Source organism: Macrobrachium nipponense, chromosome 15, assembly GCF_015104395.2.
Source record: "Macrobrachium nipponense isolate FS-2020 chromosome 15, ASM1510439v2, whole genome shotgun sequence".
Classification (NCBI taxonomy): Eukaryota; Metazoa; Arthropoda; class Malacostraca; order Decapoda; family Palaemonidae; genus Macrobrachium; species Macrobrachium nipponense.
In genome coordinates this window covers 33182267-33206746 of record NC_087208.1, presented here as the reverse complement: position 1 = coordinate 33206746, position 24480 = coordinate 33182267, and the positions used below count along the sequence as shown (strand labels likewise).

Genomic DNA, 24480 nt, shown 5'->3' with positions numbered 1-24480 from the left:
TAATGACAATGATTTTGAAAATGATGAAATAATGGGCTCAAAGGCAGTTATTTTAAGGAAAAGAAATTGAAATTCTGGGACAATCAATAATGCATTCAATAGCAAACATCCAGGAAGTAATTAGCTGATTGCAGAGCACCAGTGGATTCCAGGGTGGGTATGTTCACCAACCTGAATGAACATACCCGTCCACTGCCATTTTCTTTACTGGGACAAAAGTAAATTGGTCGATTCATGCGCCACAAGTGGCCTATTATAAGCAGTGGGTTTGTTGTGAAGCAAATCATTTCTAGACCTATTCAGTAGCTAATTTCTTTTCATCCTCCAAAAGATCATTAAAAATCTGCGGAAAATTAATCAAAAATTACTTTTGAGTAAAGAAATCAAAAATTAATTTTGATTAAAGAATCCTATCATTAATTCTGCTAAGTCCTTGCACTAAGCATGTACAGATACTACTACAAAAAAAAAAGCTTTTCGGACGTGATCTTTATGCAGCATTAACACAAGCATAACACTCTTACTGTTAAGTTGGTCTAATATTGAATCTTATGGATTCAAGTGCCATATAGGTGAAGGAAAAGACATGCACGTGAATTTTGCACTAAATCTAACTCACAGAATAAAGTCTACTAAAAATTCTACATATAAATTACACATGCTTGTTAGTATAAGAACCAGAATTAGATACCATAATCTCAGATGTCATCATAACTTAAACATAAAAGTACGACACATTTATGGAACAAAAGATAAACATTTAACATATGAAAAAATAACTAAATAAGATACATGAAGGCTACAAGGAACAGAATACCAATGAAAAAGTTAGTCTGATCCCTAAAGCTTAATTTCATTCCTTAATAGAAAAACAAAAGTGTATTTTATCAGTAAGTAACTCAAATCATAACAAAAACCTTTACCTTTCACATCTAGAGAAAGAACAGCGATATAATGATAATTTCAAGCCTCTATTTTGTGCACAAATTAGACAAAAGAAACATCTCACTCAACATCTTACTGGCACCAAAAATATGACAAATGATCCCAATACCTCATATCTTCTATTCATTTACTCCAAAACCAAAGAAACTTTTTGAAAACGTATTCATAATGCAAAGTAACTTTTAAGATTATTCATAAAGTAAAATAATGAACTAAGATACATCAAGTAATTTACCCAATATCTTTAAACTGGGATCCTCGCACACAGATACTCCCAGAAAGCCATGTTTAATCTAACAGCATCCACAAAATAAGGCTCTTTTACTTTAGAGATAAAAGTTAAAGATATGACACCAATAACTTATCAAAAGGCACTTGGTGCAAATTTCTACTGGATGACATTACTAATTCAAAAAGCACCATCCTTTAACCATGCATGCACAGAAGATATTTATGATGCAGCTAATGGGTTTTTCACATTATTCTCTTGATATATAAAAAAAAGCTAACCACCTATATTTTACCAAGTGATTATCAAGCATAACTAACTAGAACATATGAGAGAGAGAGCATAACCCAGAGTAATAATTCTTAGATTGAGGCAATTCCTAAGCACAAATCATGGCACACAAAGTTTATTTAGGTTCTGCATCATAAACACTGCACAGAACTGTTATAATACTTAGGAAAAATACTAGTCCATCTGAGATTAGGGTGCTAATGCACATTCAAGCGAGTACCTTGCCGACAGATACTCTTCGCAACTTTCGGTGTCTCGGCAGGACAAGAGGGGCCTGTAAGTTTTAGGGACAGTTATTAATTAGCAGGTCACTGGCTAGCATGTTTCATGCGAGGACAGCAGGGTATGTTCATATCAAACAGTCTTCTTCGTAATTCTATCGACAAATGTCCAACATAAGACAAAAGTGAGGGTTTATAGTTATCAGCAATGTGATGCACAATACAAATCGTGGATCACCAACCTCACAGCAGCCAATAAAATGTAATAAAAAATTATCTGAAGGTCATGACCTTTGTAGTTCTCTAAGGATTTCTTCATTTAGCAATATATTACAATAAAATTCTTAGTTCATATCTAAAACAAATCTATATAAAAATCTTAATTAATAAAACACTAAACGATGCTTAGTTGAATTTGCACAACACAAGAATCCATTTCATTATTATCATCCTTATACAGTAGTACATCTATTATGATCATCTTCAAACAAACAAAGAAATATCCTTCATCAAGAAAACAAATTACTTTGTATTTAAAAAGTAAATCAATGTACTCTGATTATCTAAACCTGTAAAGATTTATGCATCTAATCCTATTTACAAAGCAAATAGCCAGGTACATACACACTCACTGTCTGGCTAATATTTATGAATAAATAGTATCACTGCAACACCAGTGAACCTACAGCAATAACCATAACCTATTTGTTTTATCACAAACAAATTACTTATAAATTTCGATACATTTGTGGTCCTCCAGTGCCCCAGACACTACAATATTCTGTTAGCAGACAACAAACCAGAGGTAGCTCTGAGCACATGCCCCTGGATCCAAAGACTGCCGGCAGCGAGTCGATGCCATTTTTGTCTCTCCCAAAAACTTGTTAATTTTAAAGGACTACTTTGTAATTTCATCCCTCATCCAGCCATCGGTTCCTTTTGCACACTTTATTTATTTTTCAACTTAAGTTTAATGACATTAGTGGACATCTTTGCTACACTACCACACTACTTGCAGGATCTTTTTCATTATTTATGGACAGTAGTAAAAAAGGATATCTCTGTTAGTACCCTTATCATTTGTTGGTTCTTCAGAAAATCTGAGGTTTTTATCAGTGTTTTCAAGTGGCTTTAGGTAAATTATGTATTATATTCTTTTAGAGTTGCTAGGTTTCTGGTTATTTACAGGTTAACTAGCTATTTCTTGACTCTTTAAGTGGTACTGATCCAATTTTCCTTGTAATGTTCTAACTTAGTCATGCATATTTTTTCTTAGGTAAAGTGTTTCTTAGGTAAAGTGTTTTTAACTGTTTTCTAGAGTACATTGTGTCCTTACTCTCTTTTCTGCTTTTATTTGTCTAACTAACTGGCATTAGGTAGCAGTTAGAAAAAACTGATAGTCGTATTATCTAACATTGTGTATTATATTTTTCTTATCTATGTTATCATTCCTGCAAATTTTTATGTCAAATTCACTTGATTCTCTGTTCACACAAACGGCTGTACATTGTGTTTATACAAATGGCACATTTTTTTTTTTTTGTATCAAGAACAGTAACCTAAATGAATTACACATCACAGATTCAATTACATATTCCATTTTTGTTTACAATTTGAGTAGAGTATTTACATACTTACATTTATGTTTTACTCTAAATTTGTAAATACTTCTGTTGTTTATATCTACGTACTATGTATACAAGTTTTGTTATTAATTACTATTTTCTGTTTCCATAATTATATTACTTTATATTATTTGATATTTTTGTAATTCTGTGTAATGTGTATTATGAGTTAGGTTTTATGTGCTGTAATGATAAACTGCACTGTATTGTTTTCTGTAATATGCATTTGCTTTGAGCTGCAGTGCAATTTGCAATTTCCAATTGTTGTAGACAGTCTGGGTGACTGGTATTGTACTTGCTAACTTCTTATTACATTTTAACATTGCCAATCTTTTGTTGATGAAGATTCTATTTGTCCTTTGCCTTCAATTATTTGAATGATTGATTGAATATAGTATTTAGGCCAAAGACCAAGCACTGGCACCTAAGAAGTCATTCAGCACTGAAAATGAAATTGAGAGTAAAAGGTTTGATCTGCTTCATTAACTGTTTCAAAACATTACGGGTCCTTTGTATTCTTGTTGACGTCTTTTGCTTTGCATCCATAAACTGATCTTACTTTTTCATTACGAAATAACCCTGTATACCAGGAATATGTGGATCAAAGTGCATCTGCACAGACTACCACTAATCTTCGTTTATCTACTAACAAAAGACTGTAGATAGTGTAGTGTCTCATCATCTGAAGACCATGAAAGTGAGTTATTTAAGAGTGATGGGTTTATAAGTAAAAGTCTATTTTCCTTTGATTAAATTTCGCTGTAAATTCAGCCTAATAAATGAAGACATACGTCATATCAATATTACATAAGAATTAGAAATTTCAGGGCGTCCAATGGTACTTGTATCAATTATGGATTATAAAAACCAAAAACTAATCACATCCAACGTTATCCTTCTCATACCATGTTCATAAAAGTTCAATGGGATGCTCATGCTCCTTTGTTCTAAAAAAAAAAAAAACAAGTGTTTTTGTGCTTATAAACTATCATGGATTTGAAATACATGATGGTAAATCACTCAGTCTACCGAGGATAATTCACTGAATACCCTTTAACAAAATATGTACTACGTATAGTGAAATTACCAAGAAGTTCACAAAAAGATTGAGATCATTCTTGCTCCTACAAGATAACAAAGATTGTACATTAACTAAACCTCATTAAAATCTATAAAGAACAAATGAGTGAGGGTCTCTTAAACATCACTACTATTATGTAATAAAAGCCAGCATCACCAAGATGGGTGCGGGACTCATTACCCAAATATATTTCACTGTCTCTGATCCATTATCTGAAATAATTCCTGACTCATTGAATGCCATAAAAGCTATTGTCCTCGGATTCAAATTAAGAGAAAGATCAAAACAAAGTAAGTCTTTACATTCATAATGATAAATAACAGCTTCTGGATCCGAAAAGAAATAAATATTATGTACTGTCTTTGGTACTGCTTCTTTCCTAACTTTTAATCCCCTTTTGGAGTACAGTTTTTTCACATTTTTCTAATGCTGAAAGTATTATTGTACTACTACATTTCCAATAACCCTTTGGATAATCACAGTACTATTCGTAACACCTTAAAGGGTCAAATTCCGTTATCATAAATCAAACACGTGCAATTCAGGCTGCAGGAAGGTTAGCCTATCCCCATGGGAGGACTTATAAATGGCCTGCATATTTAGTAATACAGTATTCCAAAAGCATATACGTAGTACAAAGCTCTATTATCTACATTCAGCCTCATTGATCAGTATCCCACCGTTGGAAACTAATGCAAATCCTATACTCTGGCAGAATGCAGTAAAGGATAACGGAGGGTAACAGGAATGCACTGCTATGTATCTAATCAAAATTTGGCACTCAATTCTGTATTGACCATAACTGGAATACAGTATAGTACATACCAAGAACAACAAAACCAATTCTGGAGCTACAAAAAAAAAAAAAAAAAAAATACCAAAAATGACAAGTAACTCGGGAACATTTCAAGGGCAACAGACAAGATGTGCTTCTGAGTTAAGAACGTCATTGTAAAGAGCATCAAAGTTGAAAACTATACTAAAAAATAGAAAATGTCTATACTGTAAATGGTTTTTTCTTTGCTCCTAAAATTAAAAAAAAATTGAGAATGAGACTGTTTTACCGAGACTTAAACATCTAATGTGCATTTTAATACCTGTTACTTATATCTTCTGCTCTAGAAATAAATACCTATAGGAATATTTACTCAAAGAAACACAAAATAATTCAAGGCATAAAAAATCTCGCCATAATTGGCTTATAGCATTGAGGAAAAATCAGTATTCCACTTAATTTTATAAGATTTACAAAATGATTACCTAAACACCACATGTATGAATAAAGAATAGTAACAAAGTGGTGAATAAAGAATAGTAACAAAGATATATATATATAATTTAAAAAACCACACTATTCATACTGTTGTGATTGTTTATGGGTACGCTGTATACATTGGGACATGTACACATATTTTAAATATACCACTGACTCTACTAACTTAAAAAATCCTAAGCTGTTTCTGTAACATAAAAATAATAGCAATATAATCCCCAGGAGAGATTCCCTTAAAGTAGGAAGTGGCTCATGTGTCAATACTTTTTTCTCCTTCCTTTCATGATTCAGTTTCATCTTCAACCCTAACAACCTCTGAAGCTGATTTTCAGAACAATACGAAGTCTGTTGACCTTTAAAGTACCAGCGGAGTTGTCATGGAATCTACCTGCCACTATGTAAAGTCCCAAGGGAAAAACTATCCAAAAAAATCACGTTACGAAAATAAACGGACGCTGTAAAATATTCATGAGACGTTAGCATTGAAACATCACAAAAAAATGAAAAAAACAAGCTTCCAGTATCAGGGACAGAGAGGTTATTTTTGTAGTCAAATATGCAAATGAAGCCATAATACACAAAAATGAAAAATCAAAACAAGCCAGGAGAGTGTGAGCAATGTTTGGGATAAGGTAGTGAGAGAAAACGTTTTCCAGAGAGAGAATCCTGACCTGATCCCAGTCTTCCAGATCACGAGACGACAAATAGAGATGAACGTCCCCACCGAATTGGTGTTCCCTGTCGCACCAGTACAAAAATGTCAAAATATCTGCCCAGCATTGCAGTGCTACATGTTTTAAAATTATAATTCACCACTATGAATACTTACATAAAAATGCAATATAAAATATGATCTGTTACCTACTCCCTGAAAAAAATCTGAAAGTAAATAAGAAGATAATGATGAATACATTAGAGGCTCTACCGAGAAAGCTGAATTCAAGAAAGATGGTAATGACGAATAAGTTACACCTTTCCACATAACGAAGATAACCAAAGAATGCAGTTTATATGACTAAATGGAATCACTTAAATTAATAATATAGTACAAGATTATCAAATCTTAAAAAACTATGATAGTAATATAGAGCTTATTAAACGGGTGAATTATCTGATAAAATGCTTCAAAGCTTAAACCTCCATAAAAGCAGATGAAATAAGCAGATAATGAAGTAACTGACTTTACTTTCACTGTGCTAAGGGAACACGACAATACTGTAGACTACATGCTGTACTATTACCTACCTTGAACAAACTATCAGCCTCTCCTGCTTACTCATATACAGCAAATCATAGTTCCCATACTGTACTATAGTAAAGTAGCCTACTTGAGATAACACAAATTTGTTGACAATTTTCAAAAACTCAATGACAGTTTTATTAGATCCGTTCACCTGACACCAATAAACTATAGAATGCAAAATCTAAGAATCTTGCTCAGACGAACAAGATGAAATTCCTCCAGTATTGACCAGTCCAACGCACCTGATAAAACAGCACTAATAGTGTTAAGAAGTTCTCTAGGAATTATTTAGAAATATAACACTGCAAGTATCTAATATGTATACACAAGAATGTAAATCCTAATCTAAACAGTTTGCCAGCTGATTGCATCAGAGGGAAATTAAGGTTAGTCAATAAACAATCAAGTGAAATAACATCCTTAAGTATCATATATTTGTTAAAGTTGCTTTAATGGAGGTAAATATTAACTCGGAGCTTCAAGGGAAAGTCATCAGGAATAAACAGCAAGGAGCAGAGTGAAGTTTGACTGCTTCAAAACCCATAACAACAATAATAAAATACAGACTATCTGAAAAATGCTAGACTAAGAAAAATCTATCCAACTGAAACGTATAAGAGAAAAGAATCAGCCACTGACATGACAGAAAGAATGAAAATCAACTGAATTTCTAGGCAAAGCACTAGAAAAGTACATTCTTTTTAAAAATGTTATTGTTATAATACAATTAAGTTTGTTCATACTTACCTGGCAGATATATATATAGCTGTATTCTCCGAAGTCCGACAGAATTTCAAAATTCGCGGCACACGCAGTGGGCGGCCAGGTGGTAGTACCCATTCCCGCCGCTGGGAGGCGGATATCAGGAACTATTCCCATTTTTCTATTCATATTTTATCAGTGCCACTGTCTCCTGAGGGGAGGTGGGTGGGCACTTTAATTATATATATCTGCCAGGTAAGTATGAACAAACTTAATTGTATTATAACAATAACATTTTGTTCATGAAACTTACCTGACAGATATATATATAGCTGAATCCCACCTTCGGATGGTGGAAAGAGGACAGAATAGGATTTTTGGGAAACTAAATTAAGTAGATGATATACATCTTGGTTCCTCACCTGTTAGCATAGCCGACTTCGTGTTACTGTCACCAAAGTCTGCTTCTGCGTTACTAGAGTTGCCAGCGAGGTAGAGACCTGTAATGCTGGTGCGCTCTAGATGATCTGTCAACGGGGCGTGACCACAATGTGACTAGACCATATGACCATTACTTCTGAGGGCAACGAAGCTAAAAACCACCACCTGACCTAACCTATCAAAGTTAGTTCCATAACTTCTAGGCTAAAGAAAAGGAACGAGCCTCAAGCGACCAACCCTTCAAAGTTAAAAGCACAACCTATCCCTTTTCTATAGGATAGGATTCGTGTTGCTTGCTGCCCCCAATAATATATCTACGGATATGTATGGTCCTAGCGACTTACAGATCTCAAATGTCGTCTTCACATCCCGTCGGGAGTGTGAAGCGAACACAGAGTTGCTTCGCTAAAGCGTGGCACTCAGGATGTTACTGAGTGTCATGCTCTGTTTGAAATGCTTCCGAGGCCGCGCCCTCACCTCTTGAGCATTCATATTAAGAAAAAATCTCAAATCTTTATGCAAACATAATGAATGAGACTTCTTAAAAGAACTCCTTGACTATAAGCCAGGGTGTTCTTGGACATGAACCAGTCTGGTCTTTACGGAACACCGCAGATTGTCCGTTGACCTCGACTTTCTATAGTTTTATCAAGATAAAACTTGAGAGACCCGACAGGGCACAGGACTCTCTAATGCCCTTGCCCAATAATTTGTGCCATACCCTTGGTCTCCAAGCCTTCGGGTCAAGGGTTAGATAGGTTTTTCGTTCTTATCAAGAACGGAAGGCTTAGAGGACAGACGCATTATGTCCTTTAAAGCTAAAACCTCTGATGATGGCTAAAACCTCACTAACCCTCTTGCCGTGGCTAGAGCGGTTAGAATGTTAGCCTTTCGGTCACGTGTATTAAGTTCGCAGAAAGGATAGGTTCGAAATGCTTTTGGCATCAGAAACTCAGACTACGTCTAAGTTCCATCCGGAACCTGCGATCCAGAGAATTTCAAGATCTCCCCAGACCTCAAATCTGTGAAGCTTTGTTGTTTGACAGAACCGAATCTCTGAGCCTAGAGGCCGTCAACAACATATTTGCATATTCTACAATAGTTAGGACTTCTATCTTATCTCATACTTCATACGGAAAGATAGAACCATAAAGAAATTCACAGAGGTCGAGGTGAGGAACAGTCATTTCCCTTCACTATTATAGAAAACACAAGATATGACGAATTGCTTCAAGAACCCTTTGTGTTTTGTGTTTGTATGGTGTTTTGACGTTGGATGGAACCATTGGTTATTCAGCAACGAGACCAACGGCTTCCGAACCACATCGAGAGTGAACTTCTATCACCAGAAATACGCATCTCTGATCGCTCTATGGAATGCCAGAGAATCGAACTCGCGGCCACCTAGGTGGCAGGCAAAGACCATACCAACCACGCCACTGAGGCGCTCCTCCAGAAACGGCCCCCTCCGATTGAACACTGAAAATAGGCAGCACTGCTTTGCCTTGGCCAAGAGACTGCCATTAATCTTGAAGATCTTATCGCTTCTCGATAGTCTGAACGCCTTCAGACTCAGAGAGGAGAGATATTAGATACTTCACTAAGTGACGATGTTAGATTACACCGATTCTCCCGGGAAGGGTCTTTGGACAATTCTCTGAATTACCTGACCTCTGTGAATCCAACCTCTTAGAGGCCAACATGTGGCGACTAAAGCTAATCCTCTAGGATCATGAATAAGGGAACAACTTAAGAGGAAGCTCCTTCGTCTTCAATATTACGAAAAACTTAACGAAAGGACGCCCTCAGTCTCTCCTCAACTTTCGACATACTTCTAAGTGAGATTACTCAGACGTCAGTAGTTGTTGCCTTCGATCGGGAAGACCGCACGGACGTGCACTAGTTTAACGAACCTCTTGAAGATCGTTACGTTCCGTGCCCAAGCCCATAACCAACTCTCTTCTTGAGCTATGAGAGAGCTGAGAAATTATCCGAGATGATTTGGGCCACTCGATCCAAACTCACCCTTCGAGGAACTGGAGAGCCGACCAATTTGGCTTCCAATTCTTTCAGACAATGTGCCAGAACATCTGTTCCTCTGTTCGGATGTCTGGCACCCTCTCGCTATCACCCGAGGTGATCCTCAAGCCGTTGAGAGAAAATTAGAATTATTACTAGAACTTTGATGTTATACCAATTTCTTCGTGAGGAAAAATTGTAGAGGTCTGAATTGCTGTTTATTCAGGGAAAACAAGCTTCTCCAGCGAGGAAATGGTCCCAGCAAACTCATCCATCCCCTCACTCAGCCTGCTTCCTTCCCTAATAAGGCTGCGCTTTGCATAAGCAGGAGAGCATTATTATAGTGCTATGCCGCGGTAGATTCGTACAGAATTCCGTTACCGTGCGGTAAACCCGCACCGAACAAGTATAAGAGATATCTTGTTGAAATTTTCTAAGTAAACGGAAGGCATGTTCATTCATGATTACTAGAAATTTTCCTCAACCCGAGGCTAAAATCCCAATGATTGTAGGGCAGAGAGACGGCTTATTCAGCCATTCCCGCAAGGGAGAGAGACGTAACCAACCGCGCATGTCACCGAGCTAGCTGGTACTGCGTAGATCACAGTAACAGCAGCCTTGTTCATCGTCTCGCACTATCTGCCTGAGTTGCCAGCTACTCCTTTTACGAAGGGATAGGTATGAAATTATCGAGCAAAGGAAACTCTCAAGCAGGCATATTTAAACAAAACAAAATTCGCTAAATACAGAAGCTGAGTTGGTGTTGTCGTAACAATACCTGAAGAGTTGTTCTTACTCCGAAAACTCTTGGAAGGTTGAAGGGAGTGTCAATTAAATACATTAGAACAACAGTTCTTTCGGCTTCTATCCGCAGAGGTAAATACGATATGCGTATATGACTTGACCCATGCGTTAGCAAAATGACGCCAAAAGATAAACTACGTAAGTATTGTAGTCTTTGAAACATCGAATTCTCTATCTACATCTTTCCTGACGACGAGGAAGAGAGAAAGAAAGGAAAACGACTGTCCACGTTCTAATGAATGAGACTTTTTAAAAGAACTCCTTGACTCTTTGCCAAGACCCTTTGCCAAGAAAGGGAGTAATATTCGAATAGAGATCATCAAGAGAGAACCGAGGATCGAAAAGGACCGTTCAATGTTCTTATGATATTGGACATAAGACTTCCTGGATCTAGTCTACAAGTCTTTTTCTTACTCCCCGGATGAGCCTCTGAAAATGAATGAGAGCTCTTCCGAAATTTGTTAATGAGTTTATCCGCTTAAACGATAAAAACGTTAAAATCTATGTCAATGAGAACTACCCCATTTATGAGGGGTCCCCACTTAAATGACAAAACGTTTAGTATCTTGACAATGGGAAAACGTCCTTACTTGACAAAACTATTAGCACTTTGCTAATAGGGGAAGACCCTTTAACATGACCGAAAGTCACCCAGGAATCCGAGTATATAATCTTCCCGATTCTCAGAGAAATCGATGAAGAGGAAAGAGGGATCGAAGAAAAAATTCGGGTATGTCTCTCCGCTAACTCCGAATCCTTTTTAAAAATTTCTGTAAAGGAATGTCCTGTGGAGAGTCCTGAAAAAACCTCCTCTTGACGAGCGTTTAGAAAGCGTCAAGCGTCCTAAGAAACGTCCTGAACAGCAAATAAGACGCCTTCTACAAGTCTTTTCTCTCGCAAAGCGTCCTGCCGAGCTTCCACCGAAGCGTCCTGGCGAATGTCCACAAAAGCGTCCTCATAAGCGTCCTGCGAGCATCCTCAAAAGCGGTCCTGCTTAGCGTCCTGGAAAGCGTCCTGCTGAGCGTCCTCAAAAAACGTCCTTGCTTAGGCTACGAGCGTGTCTGAGCAGAGAACACAAGTCTTCTGAACGACGTTTCAGAGAGGAACTCGTTGAGTGCCCTGATGCATGCAAGGCCCGCCAAGAGGCGTCCTGGCAGGCGACCTTGCCAACATCTCAATGTTATGACGAACCGCGTTTTTGCGTATGACGTTGAATATTTTTTAATTAAGGGTGACTCCTAATGCGAGTCTCCATGGAGAGCCGCACGCTGCTCCTGAAGTGTGTGAACACTAAAGGAAGACGTATGGCTTTCGTCTTCAAGACGGGCTTAAAGACCTTTCATACCTTCTTACAAAGACAGTGGCCACCTGTGCGACAACTTGCTTCTTAGTAATGCAAAAGAACATCTCCAGAAACGCACTCAGCAAAGGAACGCCGAGCGTCCGAAAGACACCCTCGCAAGGTGCTTGCCGAGCGTCCTGGAGAATGTCTCTACTTATAGGACGTTCGAGCACCTCCAAAAGCTTCCTCGTCTAAATTGCCCTTCTTATGCCGAACCAGACGTAAGTTGTTTGACTGTGCAAAGCAGCTTGCCGACGTCAAACTTATCAGCTTGCTTTTTCGAAGTAAAGCGAACGTTACATAACGTATACGGAGCGCCATGAGGAGAGGAGGACAAATATGAGTTGCTCCTCCAAAAGGTGGAATCTAGAATGTCCTTGATTACCAAATTCTTTTGGAATGCTAGCGAGGTTGAACAGCTCTAACTTCATGAGCGTTCACTCGCAGGAGGCCTCAAAATCACTCTTCTGGCAAGATGAATGAGCCTCCTTAATATGTCCCTTAGGAAAAGAGCCAGTGCATTCTTCGAAAAGGGTGTAAATGTGGTCTCTTCCTGAGCACCATACATTACCCGAAGGACCTCTTACTTCCTTCGTTTATGTAAAATAAAATTCGAGAGCCCTGACAGGGCACAGGACTCTTTCATCCTCTCGTGACGAGAGAGAGGACGTGAAGCGTCCTCTTCTCTAAAGCTTCTTTAGGGGGCGCGAGTCCTTCCGAGAGCTCCAACCCTGTGTGGGGAGGACGCCTCGGAGGACGAGAAGCAATCCTTCAAGATTCGTGCACGTGCTCGATCTTCGGCAGCCTGGGAAAGCGACAACAGGACCTGCCGAAAGGAAGCCAGATCAGCATGAAAAACCCGTAACCCTCCTTCGGCTTTTGACATGCCCTCTCCTGGTTTCCTGGGAGTCCGACAGAGGTCTAGGCCTAGAGGCGTTATGGGGCCGATCTGACGTTTCCCTCCTGACGAGAGAGAGGACGTGAAGCGTCCTCTTCTCTAAAGCTTCTTAGAGGGCGCGAGTCCTTCCGAGAGCTCCAACCCTTGCGCGGGGATGGACGCCTCGGAGGACGAGAAGCAATCCTTCAAGATTCGTGCACGTGCACGATCTTTAGCAGCCTGGGAAGCTTCAACAGGTCCTGCCGAAGGGACGCCAGATTGGTGGGGAGCCCCCGAACCCTCTGCGGCTTTCGACATGCCCTCTCCCTGAGTCCTGGGAGTCCGACAGAGGTCCAGGCCTAGAGGCATTATGGGGCCGATCTGACGCCCCCTCCAACAAAAACACAAGGGGCACTACACTTCCAACACGGCTCGGCCAACGCGGGAATCAGAGGAATTTATTTTCAGGTGATAGAAATTCATTTCTCGATATAGTGTGGTTCGGATCCCACAATAAGCTGTAGGTCCCGTTGCTAGGTGACCAATTGGTTCCTAGCCACGTAAAAATATCTAATCCTTCGGGCCAGCCCCTAGGAGAGCTGTTAATCAGTTCAGTGGTCTGGAAAAACTAAGATATACTTAACTACACTTCACAAACACTGATTGGAGAGCGAGCACTTTACTCTAAGATTACAGTGGGGCATCGCTTATTCACGGATCAGTATTCACGGATCCAGTAATCACGGGTTTTTTCTTTTTTCTTGGACCTTTCTCATGTTACATCACTGGTATGAATCGCTGCATCACGGGTTTGTTGTGTTGCGTATGCGATGTTTTTCGGTAGGCTAACCCTCGGCCGTGGTCCGATAACTACCAACATTCATTTAAAGACTCATATAATGATATTAACTGACAATAAAGGTAATAAAACCATTCTCACCTAATATATTATTGTCCTATCTTCGAAATAAATACAGTGGGGCATCGCTTATTCACGGATCAGTATTCACGGATCCAGTTAATCACGGGTTTTTTCTTGGACCGTTTCTCATGTTACATCACTGGTATGAATCGCTGCATCACGGGTTTGTTGTGTTGCGTATGCGATGTTTTTCGGTAGGCTAACCCTCGGCCGTGGTCCGATAACTACCAACATTCATTTAAAGACTCATATAATGATATTAACTGACAATAAAGGTAAAGGTAATAAAACCACTCTCACCTAATATATTATTGTCCTATCTTCGAAATAAATACATAGCCTATTCAAGGTTTATGTACGACGTTCATTGGTAGGCTAAGCGTAGTTGCAGTGCGATAACCACCAACGTACACAAACATTCACATTATGATATTAAACTGACAATAAAGTAATAAAACCATTCTTACCATATATATATAGTCATATCTTCATAATAAATAGCCTATTCGAAGAATAATTCCACATCATTGCACTCAACTTATCGTCGGAGTGGACCAGCCACAAAATATAAGCATATACCTTTACGTACGAAAATGGTTTATGTATACGGTTGCGTCAAAGCGACATTTTTTTGTTTTGATAAACTTTTAGAAATTTTAATAGTAGTGGTAGTGTAATTACAGTAGTAATAACATTAAGGCTAAAATTAATTCGAACTTCATTATTATTTTGGCAGTATTCGTATATAACTTCTCTGAACAATGAAGTCATACAAACGCTATTTGTCATAGATTATCGTAAGTATTGCTGTTTGTTATTGGCGACGAAGCGTAAACGAAATACATAAAAGCATTTTTTACCTTATATATTATCGTCATATCTTCATAATAAAAAGGCTATCGTGGAGTAATTCCATATCAGTGAAATGAAATCAAATTTTATCTATGCGAGGCCAGCCAGCTGACAAAATGTAACGTACGTATATGAAAATCAAATTATGGTAGCGTTCACAGCAAGATTATCTTTCGAAATTTTTATAGTACTATTCAATGCTACGTAGTAATAATGTTTGGAATATATGTAAAATTAATTTTCAATACAAAATATCATCGTTATTTTGGTAGTGAATAATAGTTTAGAATTATCATACATACACTGCATTGTAATGGGTTTGTGCCAGTGATGAAACAACCAAAATAACGTTCTCCTTTAAGTCAACGCGTTTAGGAAAAACATGACATAGAATCGACTTTGCGACTTCGTTCACTTTGATATTTTTAACGATACAATAACTATCATTTGTACTACTAAAACCATCTTCACATAAGTAATTTTTCGTTAAGATATGTGATGTTACAAAAGCTAGCTTATACATAAAAGGCTTTTATAATTTAAGTCATCTTAGATATACATATGTACCCAAACTCATTGTGGGGGAAAATTACTACTGTTTCCTCGGATATTGAAATACTTTAGCATCATTCAAACACTTTAATAATATATGCATAAATATGCTAGGCTATACATATTTACATCGTATACAAATACTACATACAGTTTATATACACATACTTTATATACAAGTTAACAGTTATATACACATACTTTTATATACAAAATTAATCATATGAGTAGTGATCAGACGACAGCTGTGCACTGGACTACGTACGTACTAGTGGAAGATAAAACAAAAATTTTGTTGTTGTTAGTCGCCGGGATAGATTAACATTTTTCCAGAGATTAAAGAGCTGAATTTTGTTTTGAAGGTATGTCAACCGCGTTAGTAAATAGGTATCATCTTCTAAGGAATTTTTTTTCTCTTCTTTTTGCGGAAGAATCTTCAATCAAGCCATTTTGCATTCAAAGTAATGAGAAGGAATCATTCTATTCTTCATGAAATCAGTAAAATACTTACACTAATAATAAAAACTAAAACTACGTACTGTATGCAAAACACATACATCATCGTTAGCTTCGTGTGTGTAAACGTTCATTCTAAAAAGAAATTAACAGAGTAGTATAACTAACACCTGATTGGTTGGTTGGTAGCCATGGAGATCTGTTATCCAATGACTGCCCTCTGCTTCTGTTCTATTTATAGACATACGCCATGGATGGCACTAGGTTTGAACGTTACCATGTTCGTGATTTTCTGACTGCTGACGGCAAAAATTACTCAATAATTTTCTTTATATAATTATTCCTTCGTGAAAACAATAATATAATATCGCGGTTGACATACTTTCAAAACAAAATTCAGCATTTTAATCTCTGGAAAAATGTTAATCTATCCCGGCGACTAACAACAACAAAATTTTTTGTTCTTTTATCTCTAAGTATACGTGCGTAGTCCAGTGCAAACAGCTGTCGTCTGATCACTACTCATATGATTAACTGTATATAAAAGTATGTGTATATAACTGTTAACTTTGTATATAAAAGTATGTGTATATAACTGTATGTAGTATTTGGTATACAATGTAAATATGTATAGCCTAGTATTTATGCATTATATTATTAAAGTGTTTGAATGATGCTAAAGTATTCAATATCCGAGGAAACAGTAGTAAATTTCCCCACAATGAGTTTGGGTGCATATGTATATCTAAGATGACTTAAATTATAAAAGCCTTTTATGTATAAGCTAGCTTTTGCAACAACACATATCTTCCAAAAATTACTTATGTGAAGATGGTTTTAGTAGTACAAATGATAGTTATTGTATCGTTAAAAATATCAAAGTGAACGAAGTCGCAAAGTCGATTCTATGTCATGTTTTTAACTTTAACGTATAGTGGTATGAAAAAACACCAGTGTGTCGTAGCGATGCGTCATCAATATAGTGGTATGAAAATACCACATTGGTGTTGTAGCGATACGTAATCACAAAGTACAAATCCTTTTCCCGGACCATCTCAGAATTTTACGACTCTTCAACTTCAAGATCGATATGGTAAAATATATTATATAGTCATACTTATTGTTAAAATTCACAAGTTGAACTGCAAAACATTATTATATTTTGATTGTTATGTACATATATTTTTTGTGTTTTACGGAATGTTTGTTTTGAAAATAATACCTATTAGTGAACATATGGTATTAATTGTCCCACTATTTTTTTATTATAGGTGATCTTAATTATCCACATTCATTTAACAGTATTATATTAATATTTATTTAAATAAACTGTAATTAATAAATAACAATAATGAAAAACATAAAGGGAAAAAATGTTTTTGCTGCAGTAGTGGTGTTTGTTTGATTATGCATCTGACCTCACATTTCCGAAATCTGAAAAATTCCAAAAACCGAAACATCGGAATGTGTGTGTACTGCACATTTTTTAAACACGCACACAATGTCTACACATTTACTGCAAATTACAGTACGTACGTATTTATTCCTGAGAGAGAGAGAGAGAGAGAGGAGAGAGAGAGAGAGAAGAGAGAGAGAGATGAGAGAGAAGGCAGAGAGACGAGATGAGAGGAGAGAGAGGGAAGTAGAGGCAGAGAAGTGAGACGAGAGAGAGGAGAGCGAGAGAGAGAGAGAGAATGATTAAGGACTCCAAGGCGTTGTTATTTTTTACAATTATTTTATTATCTTGGGATTTTTTTTTAATCTTGAGATTTTTCTATTCAATTCTCGAGATTAATAAGAAAATTACTGTAAATTGACTAGCATCACACACATCTGAATGACTCGGTCCATTAGCAGGCTAAACACCAACCTTATGAACTTGCATGATACATGAGATACATGACAAAACACAAACCACTGTTTATTAGGTGAAAATTAGGGGGTCGCACGATATGGGAGATTGCACGTTATTCGAGTATATACGGTATGTGATTTTTTTTTTAGCCTTTTATGGAACAAAATCTAGCAAGAAATTGCCATTCCAGTTGGCAACACTGGCCTACTCACGTTTGTTTGTTGTTGTTATGAAATGTGGTGTGCGGCGCGTTCTTTAAATTGTACCCATATAAACGACGTTAATTATGTGGCATCCAAAAGCCCTGATTCTTTTACTCTTATGGGAAAGACGCCTAAAGGTCAGATGAAGTTTTTACGTGGAATATACTATTAACGTGTTGTGACGAAGGGAAGAGATTTTTCGCTGCATACTGTTGGTAGCATTATCGTTAATTAATATTACTGGATTGCACTGCAAAATCGTCGCCATCTTTTATCAACATAGATTGTTGGTGAGTACCCATATGATTACATATTTTGATAGTTCTCTTACCACTCATCCTCTCTTTCCTTGTAAAAAAAAAAGAGGCCCACCATGCGTATGTAGGCTTCTATCTGTAATCCCTAGGCTAGTAGGCTACATATGTACAGTAGTACATATACTACATTTATTTTTTAAGGCTAATTTTGTACAATAACTTTAAAACTGTCTTGAATTTAGTTTTAGGTGATAGTTGAAAACATATTTGGTGTTGAACTAAAGTAGGCAGTTATAAACATTGGAATAGTGGTCTTGGGTGGGTTAACTATTAAAGTAGGCAGTTTTAAGCAATTTTTGAGGGGGGTATCAGGATAACACGGGTATTTACTTATCACGGGGGGGTTCTGGGCCCTATCCCCGTGGATAACGAGGCCCCACTGTACTTGATGTAATCCTCTAGCAGACACTTCTTCTAGGCCCGTAAGCCATACCACATGGGTTAGGTCAAAATAAAATCTACAGGAGGTTAGAAGGTTCATTATTTCTAACTTCTGTTTACTGTGGAGGAAAACTCCTGATTCTAACACGCTCTAAAATGCGTACATGAATCCTACTTCTTCCGTAATCAGTCACACATTACACTAATTACATTGAACTTATGCAAAAGAAAACATGTAAACGTCATATATACTAAGCGAGTGTCTACCGAAAGTTCCGGTAGCCTCACCTTACCCCATGCAGACAACAAAGTCTGAAACTAGGCTAACTAGCTTCAGACATCAAATGCAATGAAAAAAATTACGATAGCGTATGCCTAGCCACAAATCCAAGTCAATAATCGAAAGAATAATTAGGATACTTAAGCGGCTAATGAAGTTTCAAAATCCTAGGCGGAGGTCTGTAAACAGTTGTTTTACCGACCGGCGACAGAAAAAATATGAATAGAAAATGGGAATAGTTCCTGATATCCGCCGCCACCCAGCGGCGGGAATGGGTACTACCACCTGGCCGCCCACTGCGTGTGCCGCGAATTTTGAAATTCTGTCGGACTTCGGAGAATACAGCTATATATATATCTGTCAGGTAAGTTTCATGAAAAAATAACAAAACACGATTTACTTAAGATTAATCCCAGACTTCATTCAGAACAATTTCAGACATGAAGAAAACAAGTAAACTACCATATAAAGTAGTACAATGAAAAAGGGATAAGAGTACTGAAGAGAAAGAAGGAGTTAATAGGGCTAGAAATCTCTAACTGGTTCACTTTGGGAGTGATGAAACCACTCTAAAGAAGTAAAAAAAAAAAAAAAATCTGAAATTAGCACCCATTATGGATTTTAATAATTAAGTGTTGGCCTCAAAATAAATTCTGTACAATAAACTATAAGAAATCATAGGAATAACAAATGCTAAAAAAAAATTCTTGAGCAACAACGATGAGACAAGAATGTAAAAGAGATACCTAATACAAAGCTAATGAATCATCAGCAAAACTTGTGATAAAAAACATACAAGTACTACATAGTTAACATCTTTGGACCTAGACTTTTGAATCTGATGACAAAGCAAACCAAACAACACAGTGGTATACAGTATGCAAAAACATACGACACTTTGCCACTTTTAAATGTTAAACCCATTCTCAACAACTCTACTAAATAAATACTGACCAATGACAGATGCAGAGCTTAAAACATATATACTGTCCATACTACTTAAAAACTAAGTTTCAGGATTGTGCCCCTGCAGTGTATCCAAAAATATCAGGGATATTGTTGCTAACTACATTAAATTTATATACTACTGTCACTTTCATGCAAAAATCATAAAAACTGTATCTGCAAAAGAACCCAATAAAAAGTTATAGTACTTTGAAAATATGTAAAGTTCTGAGTCAATATAAACATCCTCACTAATACCTTTAATCTAATAGGGTGAGAGTACTTGCGTGAATGTATTCATGCTTAAACGAAATCTAAGCAACAGACACAAGGACAAAAACAATACAGCTTTTAAATGTATATAAATATCATAAAGAAGGAAACTTTAGAAGCCATTTTCATTTACTGTACACCCACTACATAATAACCATATGAGAGAATGAACATATTATTTGGAATATAAATATCTGCAACAATTCTACATTCCACGACTAAAAATGTATCAGGGCCCTAAATTTCCTTTTCATTAGCAAAATTCTAACAATAATGCTAGGAACAACGAGTTCTACTAGATGAGGCCACACATCCATTTCGTCATGTACATTATACGTTTTTAACTAAATACGTATTTACGAGAAACATCATACACTTCACCCTCTCAAAATATACTTTTCATAGTAAATGTGAAACTTGGGACAGTTCCCCAGCAAGGGAAAACAATTATACCATACCTCGTTTGAACGGTGAAGAGACTGAGGGGAAAAGAAGTAGTATTCTGGAAGAGATGGCACTGGCCTAAAGGAACCTTGAAGAATCCCAGAAAATCTCTCCTTGATCATAGAATGCAACTGCTGGAGGTCTCTGCAAGGCAGATGTTGCTTCAGGAGTGACAACGGAAATCTTGTGCTTGGAACTGGCTTCGGTCTGCTAGGGACCTCGTCATCAACCCGATCAGTAGCCTGTAGTAGGAAACAGAAATTGACAACATGCATGAAACAGATTCAGGCAGGAATGTGGAAGAGGCAAACAACCTACACAATCATTCTACCTATGGGGGACTTGGCCCACCACAACAAAGTTCTTGGACACCTTTTTAACATAAAGAAACTCCTAATTGCCCATAAAATATGTACAGTATAATGTTCTGAAAGGACTTTCACAAATACATAAGCTTACCTTTTCTCTGCCATTCACATCCTCCTCCCCACCATCTTGAGGCTTGGGAGTAGCAGAATGGGAATGATGCAATTGCTCGATGTTACTTCTTAGTCTGAAGTCTCGAAGATGCCCGCATATTGTCTGAAGTATTCGAGGAATGCTTTATATTCACCACCATTAGCAATGTTATAAAAAGTTTAACAACTATAGTACAAGTAGACTATCAAGTGCTAAGTTCAACAGTTAGCACAAAGAACACGAAGAGGCTCCAGACAAAAGAATACAGAATTTTAAGCCAAGACTACTATTCATTTTCTACAAACTGGCATTGCAACAATAATGGTCACCGATAAACAAGGAAAAATAATTCTGAGTTCATCAAAGTATCACTTACAAATGATGCAATCAGTTTGGTAATATTTCTTCTCTTTTCAAATGTAAATTACAGTTAATTTAAATGTCTAAAATAGTCCATTAAAGTATTAACTTTTCCTAGGAAAACACAATCTTTTCAACAGGAAATCGCAACAGTATTACAAGGTGTTTACATAATTTACTTAAAAAATCAAGTCACATGTTTATCAGTTAAAAATATTTTCTTTTTAATGCAAGACCCATAAAGCAAGGAGAAAACAAACCCATCAATCTTATAAATATCTCCATCGCATTTCATAGTGATCACCAGCCTCACAGTTTTCTGCTCACAAAAGAAAACAGCACCCTCACGAACACTAGGGACACTTGTACTGTATCCCCTATCAACCACCTCATATTTTGTGAATGCAGAATATGCAGAATTGGTTTGTATGAAAGACTGTTTGCTTATATAGGAAGGTATTGATATAAGTAAACATCAGTCATCTGAGCATCACACTCCCTATATTAAGAGAGGCCTTCTTTAATGCCCGCCCCAAGACCACAAGTTTGGGGACTAATGTGAACTATATACTACTATGGAGGTATTTATGATGATCAATGGGCTTCTCATGAAGAAATCAGAAATACAACAAAAATCTTGCAAACCTGAAGGAAATGAGATATTTCAATTTCCATAACAGCTTCATGGCAATGGTTTAATGCAGCCTCCATATCCTGTTTGTGGATCATCAGTTCTTTTTGCAATGACTGAAATACACCCAACACAAAGCTACGAAGATGACACACTTCAACGGCCCCAACGTGAGTTCGCGGAAAACTAGAATCGACTGCAAAAATATTCTTTTTAGTTTATCGTACGAAGATGAAAATGTACTAGAAAAACCGCACCAATATAAAAGTAAAATCCATGGATATAATCATCATAATATCTCTCTTCTCAAAATAAAATAGTAAACGCACTGATTGAATTACATATATATTTCTAAGTATGACTTTGCTTGGTATCATTAACTTGATTCAAAATGTTTTAATTAAGTAATTATATGTCATGAAACATTTCTTTATGGCTTTTATAAGGATTTCTTACCTCCAACATCTGATTCCTCAGACCGAGGTTCTGGACTGGGGAGTTTGTTGTCATCCTGAATGCCACTCAAAGATGGTAACTCTTCATCTTTTAGAGGAACAGTGTCCTCTATAAGATCATGCTCAAGTTTAAAGGTTGAATCCATAAAAATGTCTTTCCCAACAACATATGACCTCTCTTCCCTGCAAGAGGAAAAATAATGAGACATTTAAAGCTTAAATGATTAAACAGAAACAGAAAAATAATGTAACTACAGGTGGTAATTGAAAAAACCAAAACTAATCTAATTTTGTTATACCTGTTCACCAGTTGAGTAATAATGCTGTTGAGCTTGCAGTCATAAACATAGATTGGCAGAGTAACAGCCCCAAACAGAAACTTGTGGCAGGGAGAAGGAGGGACTGCACTCTGGCTCTCTTCAGTACTTGGCCCTCTTCCAACAGATTCCACTTCTGCTCCAGTATTCCTCAAGTGAAGAGGGACACACCCATCATCGTTTCTGAGGGCTTCACTGGACATACTCTTCACAGAAGGATCACTGAATCCTGGCAGCGATTTGGAAGGCATCGATACGTAGCGTCTCTTAACGGGATCTTTGGGCGACTCGGTGACGGTCAGGTCACTATGAGGATCCTTAGTGGGGGAGTCCACTGATCCAGTCCTACTGCGTTCAGGAGCTAAAGATCCCTGGCCAAAGGAACTACATCGTTCTCTGTTGACATGAAAGGAACTGGCCCTTTCCCTCAAGACTGAATCAGAAAAAACTGGATGGGTTGGTTGAGACTGTGTTGTTACTACTGGCCCTGACCTATAACGCATCCTAGGTGGAAGGCCATCTGTTTCCTCAACTGCAGGACCATTTGACTTGCTATTGGTTGGAGTTGGAGGGGGAAGACTAGGTGATGTGAGGTGGGTTAAAGATGATGTGCTGCTCTCAAAAGAAACCTGCTGTTCTGACATGGGCCCTCCAATGGGCTGATCAGTTGTGTTGGTTTCAGTGTCAAGATCAAGAGTGTTCTCTGAGTCAGGGATGACTTTGACTGCCAAATTCTCTCCATCAGATAAATTGGCACGTTTGACTAACAAAGACTTCAAGTCATGGTATGAGGCTGGAATGAGTGTGATCATGAGGTGATTATGAGACACACCCTTCAGGAAGCATCTCCATTTGGGAGGGTCACAATTGTCACCTGGAAAAGGAAACAACAAGCTTATCAAGAAACATGGTTAATGTTTCCAAATCATGCCTCAACAGTCTAACACAAGAAAACTGAATACTATCACAATCACTTTTTTTTTTCAAATGCTATCTACTGAATAAACAATTTGTCTTCTTAACTAAGTTTAAAGAAGAAAATGTTATAAAAGAACAAGCAATTGTTTTATTAGAAAAAAACCCTGATTAAAAAAACAAACTAGTAACTTCAAAAAAAGGTTTATACAACTCTCATATCAATATGAACCTCGACTTTGATATCCAAGCCACATGACACAGAAGAAACAGCAAAAATACAGATATAAAAACACTGAAATGAATGACTCACTGATGTAGGTGTTGGAAAATGGCGAAGGACTAGAGGTAGGAGGACGCTGCCTTTCCCGCAACATCTTGGGTAATGCTCGAAGATCAGCATTGCCTCAGGGGGAACTCTGGTTATCGTGTAGCTGACTCAAGTGATCCAAAGCATACCATACAAGATCTGATTGGGCTCGTCCGTAGTATTTTCACCACCAAATGTGACTCTCTTTACCAGGCTACTGTACAAGTCTGAAACAAGACAGGAGATAATGTGAGAAAAAATTTGAAAGCAAAATGCCATCAACTGAACAAAATTAGAGTTTGGTGACCAAATATGACATTTTTCTATAAGACAGTAGAAAAATTAATACCAGAGAATAAAAATATCAATTATAGAGAAAGCAAGAGAGAGAATATATTCCCAATGTTTGTATGGTATAGCATATAAAATACAAATGCACACATAACCATGAAACACACAA

The 24480-nt window shown here is 37.3% G+C and overlaps 2 protein-coding genes across 2 annotated transcripts in view; both read right to left on the bottom strand.

Annotated features, from left to right (window-relative positions):
• LOC135227071 (KICSTOR complex protein SZT2-like) overlaps positions 1 to 24480 on the bottom strand; it is a gene marked incomplete at its 5' end in the record, with an annotated part of 399314 nt that overhangs the window by 259616 nt on the left and 115218 nt on the right.
• LOC135226915 (uncharacterized) lies at positions 296 to 24110 on the bottom strand. Its single transcript, XM_064266597.1, has 7 exons — positions 24024 to 24110; positions 22778 to 23669; positions 22480 to 22661; positions 22038 to 22219; positions 21033 to 21155; positions 20588 to 20815; positions 296 to 343 (listed from the first exon to the last, which is right to left on the bottom strand). The coding sequence occupies exons 1-7, from the start codon at positions 24085 to 24087 to the stop codon at positions 296 to 298; spliced, it is 1719 nt and encodes a 572-aa protein (XP_064122667.1). The 5' UTR covers positions 24088 to 24110.

Bases quoted from the DNA above. Each gene is read 5' to 3' on its own strand.
- LOC135226915 (XM_064266597.1), bottom strand. From the start codon at position 24,087: ATGTTGCGGGAAAGGCAGCGTCCTCCTACCTCTAGTCCTTCGCCATTT. The intron at 21,156-22,037 runs GTTTGCAAGATT...CGAATACTTCAG, and splicing joins AAATATCTCATTTCCTTCAG to ACAATATGCGGGCATCTTCG. The intron at 344-20,587 runs GTATGGTATAAT...AATTTTCCGCAG, and splicing joins CTCTTCACCGTTCAAACGAG to ATTTTTAATGATCTTTTGGA.